Raw genomic sequence first — 10,214 nt, 5'->3', positions numbered from 1 at the left:
AATTGCTTGCAGAGCTGGGCAGTATTCGATTTTGTAAATACTTTTTAGTATTCAAATCCTTCAGGCCACATTCTATAAGAACATTTTTTTTCCGGATCGATTTGAGACAATTTTTTTTGCGGGCTTCAAAAAAAGGCAGTGTATAACCTTCCTTTTTTACCAAAAATCGACTACACCAAAATTTCTCGGGAAAACACTTTTTCTTATTAATTTTGGTGCGTAGAATCCAAGACAATTCGTACTTTTTCGATTAGACTTCTCAATCAAAAGTTATGGACTTCTTAGAAACCAATTTCGAAAGAAAATTCAAAGCGCTGTAACTTTTAAACTAGTAGCCCCATCTTGGAACTGTTTGAAATTATGGATTCTACAGGCCACATTCTATAAGAAATTTTATTTTAAATTTTTAATATATTTGAGTGACAAGTATTCGAATACCTTTGATATTATTAGAATACTTTTGAAAGTATTTGAATACTTTTCAATGTATCGGTATCTAGTATTCGCTTGTGCTGGACGTAAAAGTATTTAGTATTCAAATACCTTTGATTTGTGTAAAGTATTTACTATTTAGTATTCAAATACTTTTTTTAAAGTATTCTGCCCAGCTCTGATTGCTTGTCTCTATAGCGTATTGAGCATACATTTAAAACTATTTTCTTTTCAGCGCGCCAGTCGGAAAGGTTCGACCCAACTGGTCAACGTCATGATTCAATTCGGTTCGTAACGAGCACCTCGCATCCAGTAACATACGTTTTAAAAATCTGTTGATTTGCAGGGGGTGACGTGTCAGTTAAATCGGTGAAAGGCGAATCCCCCTTTTACCTGGCGGTGTTCCATCACATCGAGTGCCCGTACAAAGAGGACGCCACCTGCATTCGCGCGCTCTACTATGCCGGCTGCGACGTGAACGCCACCAACGACAAGGGCATCGCGCCGATTCATCTGGCAGCGAACTTCGGGCATACCAACCTTGTACGATGGCTGCTGAAGAAAGGCGCCTCGCCCAACCTACAACCGTACCCCTATCTACTGGCGCAGATGAACGGTCACACCGTAACCGCGCGTCTACTGCAGAACTATCAATTGCGCGCAATCGAACAGGCAGAATAATACACGTTGAGTGCGTGTGACGTTAGCACTTCATACCCTTAAATGGATGAAGTTCTTCACATTGCCTGTTGGCGTCCCTGTTACAGTCTGTTACAAAAATGAAGAAATAAAACAACTTTATAAAAATCATACATGTTGCCTTTATTAGCAATGTACATCATAACGGCTATAATTTATTTTACTATAATTTAATTATCTTTAAGCAAAAACAATGAACAACATATTTACAACATATTGCAACAAGTCATGCACAAACCGAGCCGTTTGACCTAAATGGCATCTGTTGACTGATAAACTCTTTAATCTATACTCATCTCGTTATATACTCTATGTCATGATTAAATAAAGCAATAGTACCAAAGCATTGGTCTTGAAGATATCTATCCGATCTCAACCACTTTATTTTTTGCCTAGAAAAATATAGTAACTATAGTCACTTATTTTCGGATATGTTCTTTTTAAATATATATAAAATAAGTGAACCGCGCGTTTTCATTTGGACCTCTCCACTGCAGTCTTTAGCTAGAGGGGTTACAGTATAGAAATAGTGACAACTATACACGTGATTCGATATGTACACACTAAAAACAGCATGGACGGTATTACGCTAAGCTACCCATAAAGCGGCGACTACTACTTAAATTGGCCTTTTTTCTCTCAACAATTTTGATTATTATAAACCGACGCATCCCTTTTTTTTTATTTACGTACAAAAATGGAAAGTTGCGCAAAACGGGTCATAAATAACATGAATACCAAGCTTTGACATCAAAATGCGCGGTCCAAAAAATGGAACCGTATCACGAATTATGTACTTCAATTTAGGTTACGTATCTACTCTGTAAATAGCGCGATTGGTTTGGGCGAAGCTTTTGGTATTCCTACCACTCGACTGACTGTGTGGTTGTTCTTGGCACAAACTTAACCAGTGAAGAATTGAAAAAAAAAGATTTATCCTTATTTTTATGAAAAGTAGCGCACAAATTCTATTTGGTTATCTTGAATTTGCGTGGTCGAGTTTTTAGACATTTGGGACACAGTCACCCGATGGTAGGATGCACTTAGTCAATGCTCCGACCCAGCACCAAAGATTAATTTTTTACATTACTAAGTAAAGGGCACACTAAAATTATCTACAATATTTGATCCCACATTCAACATCTGAACAATATCTCTTTATTTTGTTGGTACAGGCCAGTATGGAAGAATTTGGAACGGTCAAAACTATAACTATTGAGCTAATGACACGAGTTCATGCGAGAAGGCCTGAAATTTGAAAACAAAACGGGAGTCACCGACAGAATATCTTTTTTTCCACTACTCTCTCGTCTGGTTACAAAGATATAAAGATTTAAATATCAGTCTAGAGTTCTGATGTACACTTTTTTTATAAGGCCAAATATGGTAAATTTACAGCTAAATAGCTCTGCCCCAAATGGCACACTTCGCTCAAGTGGCAGAGCTATCTGTGTGGAAGTGAAGAGTTAGAGCCACTTGTTGCGTAAGCCACTCAGCCTCCTCCCCCACATGAGGTTATATCATACTATGGTTCCCTGAAGGTGCTGCGGATCCGTCGAGGCCGGCGGCACCGGTAAACCCGTCTGTTGAGCGCATGCAGATTCGCCGTAAGGGGGCGGGCTTGGCGGCGGGTTAATGCCTAAACTGAAAGGTTGCACCGCGGGCAGAACGCCCTGGGACAAACTCATCGTGCTGCCCGTTTTACTTAGCAATCCGCTCGGTGGCGGCGGATTTACAACTAAAGCCGTATTCGTAGATATCACCGGCGGACTGTTCTCCTCCGGCGGAGTCACCTCTAACCCGATACTACCGTTCAAAGCAATCTTGATTGGATTATTGTAATTGCTATAGTACGGCGCGGACGAAAAATGCGAAAGTCCTATATCTTCCAGGCTACTTTTTCTTCTAACACCTATATTCGTCAACCCCTGTCGGAGAGAGTTCGATCTCCTGAGCAGAATGTCGTCAATTACACGTAACGAGTTCGATCTGCCGCGCTGATAGCCGGCGACCGTCGGACTGTCGGGCAACGAGAGCGAGTTGGACTTCGTGGTGGCGAGCGGCGGCGGTCTCGACGGCTGGAATGAGGTAAGTCCGAGACCGGAACCTCGCCTACTACCCAATCCGGCCATCTGCTGCAGCAGCGTCTGGGAGCAGAAGCTGATGTTTGACTTTCTTCGGCTGTTGTGCCTTTCGAATGTTTTCTGCGCTGAGAATGGGCTCGGTCTTACTAAATATCTGAAACGAAACTTTATCAAAAAGGTGCAATGAAGAGTATTCATTTGTTGCTGAATTATATGCGGGCGGATTGGGAGGAATGTAGCGAACCCGTAGCCGGAAAAATTATCTCCGGTCAGAGTGATAAGAGTGACAAAGTTATGTACTTTGGATTTTGAAACTTTGATCTACTTTTATTGATAAGGTATATTTGGAGTGGAAATATCGAAAAGAACAATTTAAAATCACAGCAGGTTGCGAGAAAAAAGGTAGCGCAGATTATGTGGTGAGAAAGATCATTTGGTAGATAAAAAGAGGTAGAAAGGATGAGTAAAATCAGAAAAGAAATAGACGAAGAGGGTAAGGAAAATGAAAAAGTAGACGACGACACGCCAGTATAGTTACAACAAGGAAAAGAGAAGGTAGAATGGAAAACTTACATGATGTCTCCTTCTTCTAACTTCAAATCGCAGCTGGGGTTTATGATAACGTAAGATAGGCTGTTCCGTTTCTCACTGACATCGTTGTAATCCATCGGTGGTAGATTAAGACTTTCCATGCGCGATCTGACCAGGTTCGCAATTTCCGCTCGCTCGATCTGTTGCTCGTGATTATCTCTCGCCTCGTCGGCCATACTCACCGAGTACTGTTAACATAGGACAAATGAACACAAGTCGACCTTTAACGCGTTCGGTCATGAAATAATAAAGTCAAACTATAATCGAGTAAATTGAAGAAAAATGATATTAACGCATACAAGCTGCAACAAGCAAAGGTTAGAACTCACCATCGAGTTACGTTTCTCAGTACATCCAAGACAATTGGTACCCTCCTTCGGTCGGTACGTTACCCCAACGCGATCAGCGCCCATTTCCTCGTCAAGCTGAAGGAAATTAGAAGCTGCATAGACTAATTGTCGTGCACTACCACTAAAATCTTTCTTTTTTTTTACATCAAACTAGTAATTTTAGCAAATATAGGTTGGTCATATTCATTCCTGTTAGTTACTACGTTTCTCATCTAAAGTTTATGGTTTTAAGAGGGTGGGGCGAGATTCAGAAAGGTAACCCAGAAAGGAATAGGTAACCAAACAAAAGCTTTGGGCGTCTATGCATTTCTACTACCGAGGGGTTCCAAAAGTCGCGGTGTTTGTTTCTTTTTTTTTGCTAAAGCGTGCGCGCAAAATCCAAACAAAAACGGTCAAACTCGGTCGAGAGTACAACACCTTTGTCGGATCATATTCCTGTCCCCACCGAGTAAAAATGTTCCATCGAAACCATGCCAGCGTCGGATCGCCGCAGAAAATCTGCGAAGAAAACATTTTCAAAAAGTTTAGTGTAGAAAAATTCGGAAGAGTAGGGCACACTGTTAATGATGGTTAGTTAAGTATATTTTTTCAGTTTTTCATTTATCTCTCAAGGTGTAAACGACCCTATACCAGTGCAAGAGCAGGTGGGTGGATTTTGGGCTGCCTCCCACTGAGACCATCACAGTTATAGACGGTTAACGGCTGAAGAAGTGGTTTAGCTGAGTGACAGCTCATACGTTTCACAAAATTGGTGCGGTCCCAGAAGATAACCATTTCGGTTGGTGATGATGCAATACTGATAACTGCAATACAATCTCCAAACTTTGTAGGAATTGCCACAATTAAACAGTGAAAGATTAAAAAATATTGCAGTTTGTTTTTAAGTAAGTATTTTTACTTCTATTTTTTCACTGAGGTTGACTGAATTGATTTAATCGAATGCATAATTGGGCGCAAATTATGCGCTGTTTTACGCCCTTATGGGCATTCACAGGTGCGCCAACTGACTTTCACTTTCGTTGTCAGTGAAAGTTTATTTAACAGTATAGCCAAAAAATCTAGCGGTATAAAATCGCTAGTAATAATGGACCAGGAGTAAAAGCTTCCTCTAAAAAAACGTTTAATTTAAGCGCCATTCTAAGTGTCAAAACTTATTTATGGTTAAGTTACGTAACGAGATAAAAACCACTATCGCGACTACGTTAATTTGTTCTTAAACTTATCTAATAGTGATTGCCAGACAAACTATGACGAGACTTTAAAATCTTTAAAAGTTTATTTTATAAGATTTCAATCTAATATGACGTGACAAGACGTTCACAATTTCTATCTGTCTATACATTCTACAAACTCCCGCTAATTTTATACTAGAAAATTACATTACTATAAATACATTTATTACCGAATTACCGATTCCACTGCCCGTAACGATTCGGCTTTCGTCCATGACGTGTAATAACGGATTCCTCCTCTTCAGCAGCTTCTTTTGATACTTCATTCAAACCTAAAATTGACTGAATCAAATGCGATGTGACTCACTTCTGGTTTGAACTTAGATCTCACTTCTTCAGACATCTCTAGCGGGTCAAGACGCTCAACAGGACGCTTTAATAATCCATTTTTCGTTTTCACTTCAGCCGCTCGTACAACTCCGTCGACATGACTTGGGAAAATTTTTCCAAGTAGCTATTCGAACCTTTCCTTTATATTATCCCCAACAAGTACTAGCGTTCCCACTTTCAAATTTTCTTTGCCTTTTATATGTTTTGTTGAGACAAGAATCGAAAGATATTCCTTTCTGAAACGATCTTGTATAGCTTTCTGGATCTCCAGTATCTTCTTACGTTGAATACGTAAATCGCTTGCAGTAGCTTCCTTCCCTTCTGGAAAACATGAGCACTGCAGTCCTTTTGTGGTGGTAACCCAAAATTCGGGGTTAAATTATGAGCGATGTTTTGTATATTTAGACGATTTAAGAATTTTTGGTAGAAATTTACAAGATCATAATAAAAATTTACTTAAAGTGTTAGATAGGAATGTTAATTTAAAATTAAATCCTTCCAAATGTAATTTTTAAGAAAAGAAATATTATACTTAGGTCACGTTATATCCGCAAATGGTATTTTACCCGATCCAGAAAAAATTAAAACACTACAGGAATATCCCATTCCAAAGAATTCAATCGAAGTAAAAAGGTTTGTTGCATTCGCCAACTATTACCGGAAATATGTACCAAATTTTGCAAGCATAGCGCTGCCATTAAACAAATTATGTCGAAAGTATTCTCATTTTGAGTGGTCCAATGAGTGTCAGCAATCCTTTGATTATTTAAGAAATTCATTAATAACTCCACCTGTACTAGATTATCCAGATTTCTCAGACGAAAACGAATTTATATTACAAACCGATGCTTCGGGTTTAGCAATCGGTGCAGTTTTATTAAATAATAATGAAAAAGCAGTAGCTTACATTAGCCGCCCTCTCAATAAAAGTGAAATATTGTACCCTACGACAGAAAAAGAATTATTAGCTGTTGTGTGGGCTATAAAGTATTTTAGACCTTATTTGTTTGGAAGAAGATTTAAAATTTTGACAGATCACAAACCGTTAATTTACTTATTTAATCATACTAGTCCATCTAGTCGTTTGACAAAATTTAGATTACACCTTGAGGAATTTGATTTTCGAATTGAATACGTAAAAGGAAGTAATAATGTAAGTGCGGACGCATTATCACGTATTATAATAACCTCGGATGAACTTAAAAATATGCACGCTCAGTTAATTACAGTGTTAACACGCGCTAAAAGTAAAGTGCTGCAAAATAACAATGCAAATCAAGACGATAATAAGTTAGGAGATTCAGCAAATCGGCCTGATCAACCGAATATTGCGGAAGTTTTAAAATTCCAAAAGAAAGCACAGAATTAGTTCTTGTAAATGCAAATAAATTTCAAGTGGGAGATAAAACTACCTTGTATTCAAGTAGTAAAAATTTATGTTATGTTCCGGAAATATCAACAATTTATGTATTACAAAAATCTCGATCGACAAGCACGCGAGACGTATTGTTGAGAGAATTAATAGAATTTTGAAAGGAAATGAATATTAAAGAGATAGCTATCATTAGAAACGAGGAAAATGTTGATTTTATAAAATTGCTAAAAAGCGTAATTGACAATAAAAAAAATTGGACCGGTCCTCTCATACGTAATAATTAGGGGTGTACTTAGAATCATAAATAACGATACAAAAAAATGCATATAAACGATTTTCATTTACTTCCTACAAGTGGAACATGCTGAGTGCAAGCGAATGAAAAATAATATACAAAAATAATTAGCTTTGGGCCAGGTTCTTAGAAGGATGTGAGCGATTTTGTTTAAAAATGCACGACTTTGTCAAAAACAAAAAAACACAAGTACATACAAAGTACCAATTGTTTATGTGCTACAAACTGGCAACAAGGCCGGTTCCTAGCTAGACTAATTTGCCCCCGCTGAAAACGATGCGCCATTGTTGCCAGAACCAATTTTGACATCTTAAGCCCTTAAATCTTAAGATGGCGGTCAAAAAATTGCCGTTTTTTTCGATTATATTGATCCACAAAGGCAAGCCAACTGAACGTTTGGGTAGTTAGGGGTAGAAAACATCTATCCAACACGAACGAAACCGTTTAGGCACTTGGTAAATTCATATTAGGGGCCTAAATGCCCAAAACTCCGCTTAAAAAACGTCAAAGCATAGCATTCATACACTTTTTTTTCTTTCTGACCGGTTGTCGGCGTCCCAATATGCATTCATATGTCAAGTTAACATTTAAGTATGTGGGGAACCTACAGCAGCGCCATATTGCCTGGGGCCTAAATATCAAGATAGGCGCCTGGAAAGTCAAAAACAGTGAAAAAAGTCGTTCCTATTTGCCGTAATTTTACTACACTGGCCACGTCTTTACGTTCGCTGTTCATCTTGGTGTTCTCGAAACATTCATTATCAGTAATTGCGAACTGTCACCCCACGAAAGAAGGGGGTGGAATTATTCATCCACCGAACGGATTCGCGAAACTGTCAAATCAGTGCACTGCGCGTGTTGTTGTGCATCTTCGTCGGCGCCGCTCCTGAAGTCGTCTGTGTCGCTTCGATAGCGTCTTCCACCTAATGCCCATATTTCCATTTAAATATTAAAAGTCAATTAATTTTACATCATGGAACTAAGATTAACATTCAATGAAGAATATTTTTTTAATGTTTTATTGTATAATTATCATCGTTTTCCCCATGCTGCCTTTCAAATTTGCATTGTATACTAACATTTAACAAGTTTTATTCTGTAAATTTCCCTAGCCAGAAAGATGACCGTTGGTTCGAAACTAGTCGCGGCTTTTACAATTTGTTCATTAAAACGAGAATTAAAATAAGTTTGGGAAATGTGTCTTTTTGGATTAATAACCTGGGATTTAACGACTCTCACTCTAAGATTTACATTAACATTAAGCTTCGTCATACTAATTTAACATGATATCAATTACATTCTAACGCATGAAGAATGCTCTATTCAAGAATGGTGCTCATGTCTTCCCTTTCGCGGTGGATGACTCCAATTTGACTGTTTCAGTTTTCGCCTGGCCATGCAGCATGAATCACCTCTGGTGGTGATTTTAACAGTATCCTATGTGTAATATGCCAAAAACAATCCACGAGAGACAAACGTCATGCTTCAAGAGACAACTTAAACTCTGTAACGTTCTATTCTTTGCCATAATAACCTTCTTCATAGTATTAGTGCTCAATATTCCTAAACAGTTTCGACTGCACGTGTTACGTTTTTAATTAAAAAACAATCAAAAAGGAAACTTGGGAAAGTCCCCACTTCCGCAGTTAAGCCCTTCAGTTGTGTAACATCCAGAATGATATTCGCAATTCGCGTATTATTGCTCCAGGCCATCGAAATGGGGAATGTGTGGCCAGTGTAGTAAACGGAAACGGAAAAAAGAACGACTTTTTCACTGTTTTTTGGACTTTCCAAGCGCCATCTTGATATTTAGGCCCCAGGCATATGGCGCTGCTGGAGGTCCCCAAATACTTAAATGTTAACTCTACCATATGAATACATATTGGACGCCGACAACCGGCCAGAAAAAAAAATGACGAATTTTTGCATTTTTTACGTTTTTAAACGGAGTTTTGGCATTTAGGCCCCTAATATGAATACGAAAGTGTGCCTAAACGATGTCCACGTGTGTACTAGATGGTATTCTACCCTTAAACTACCCAAAACATTCAGTGGCGTGCCTTGTGGGCTCGAAATAACCGAAAAACGGTCATTTCGCCCGCTATCTTCGCTTTAAGGGCTTAAATGCCAAAATCGGATCTGGCAACAGGGCGCATCGTTTTCAGCGGGGACCAATTAGTCTAGAACCGCCTGTTGCCAGTTTGTAGCACAAAACGCCGTTAGACGTGCATTTTTCAGAAATGTCTCCCTGACTATATAGTTAGTTTAGTTTGACTAAGTTAGTAGCTCGAACCTGTTGGTATCATCGAAATGTAGCTTTAGTATGATATGTAAATAAAGTACTTAAATAACACCCAACATAGCAAAGATTCTATAGCAACTAAACAATTTCGTAATTCCTTCCGATTCAGTTTAGCTCTACCAATGATCCTTTTCATTAAATCTTTAATAGAACGTATTAATCGTTCCCAAAATCCGCCCCACCAGGCTCCAGTTTAAACATTAAATTTCCAAATAATTTTCTTTGTACCAGTTTCCTTTTCAATTTTGTTCCAATTTTCTTTGTACCAGTTTCCTTTTCAATTTTGTTCCAATCTAACTTCTTGAAAAGGTTGTTCGCCCGCACAAAATTAGTTCCATTGTCAGAAAATATGGTTTCCAGAGAATTTAAAAATGTTCCAGTATCCAAAGCTAAGACATAATCCAAGTGAATGCAACGATAAACTGCACAAGTATATACCACGATCCAAGCTTTCTCTTTTCCCTTCAGGAATACTGGACCAGTGAAATCAATCCCAGTAGTAGTAAAGGGATCTCCATTTATCA

General features: G+C 38.5%; 2 protein-coding genes across 3 annotated transcripts in view; one reads left to right on the top strand and one right to left on the bottom strand.

The window, feature by feature from the left end:
- Positions 1–661: 661 nt before the first annotated feature.
- On the top strand, positions 662–1,279 carry LOC116180459 (ankyrin-1-like). Its single transcript, XM_031500448.1, has 2 exons — positions 662–719; positions 779–1,279. The coding sequence occupies exons 1-2, from the start codon at positions 707–709 to the stop codon at positions 1,111–1,113; spliced, it is 348 nt and encodes a 115-aa protein (XP_031356308.1). The 5' UTR covers positions 662–706; the 3' UTR covers positions 1,114–1,279.
- Positions 1,280–1,486: 207 nt separating this feature from the next.
- The window catches only part of LOC116180458 (potassium channel subfamily T member 2), a gene marked incomplete at its 5' end in the record, with an annotated part of 45,000 nt that continues 36,272 nt past the window's right edge, over positions 1,487–10,214 (bottom strand). Inside the window, 4 exon segments of one of the 2 annotated variants that reach the window (XM_031500446.1) lie at positions 1,487–3,369; positions 3,789–3,994; positions 4,136–4,231; positions 4,574–4,654. In XM_031500446.1, the coding sequence (XP_031356306.1) occupies positions 2,652–3,369; positions 3,789–3,994; positions 4,136–4,231; positions 4,574–4,654 (1,101 nt within the window). 2 annotated transcript variants of the gene reach the window in all.

This window comes from Photinus pyralis, unplaced genomic scaffold (genome assembly GCF_008802855.1).
Source record: "Photinus pyralis isolate 1611_PpyrPB1 unplaced genomic scaffold, Ppyr1.3 Ppyr1.4_LG9, whole genome shotgun sequence".
Classification (NCBI taxonomy): Eukaryota; Metazoa; Arthropoda; class Insecta; order Coleoptera; family Lampyridae; genus Photinus; species Photinus pyralis.
Note: the sequence above shows the minus strand (reverse complement) of the source record. Positions and strands in the feature narration are given on the sequence as shown.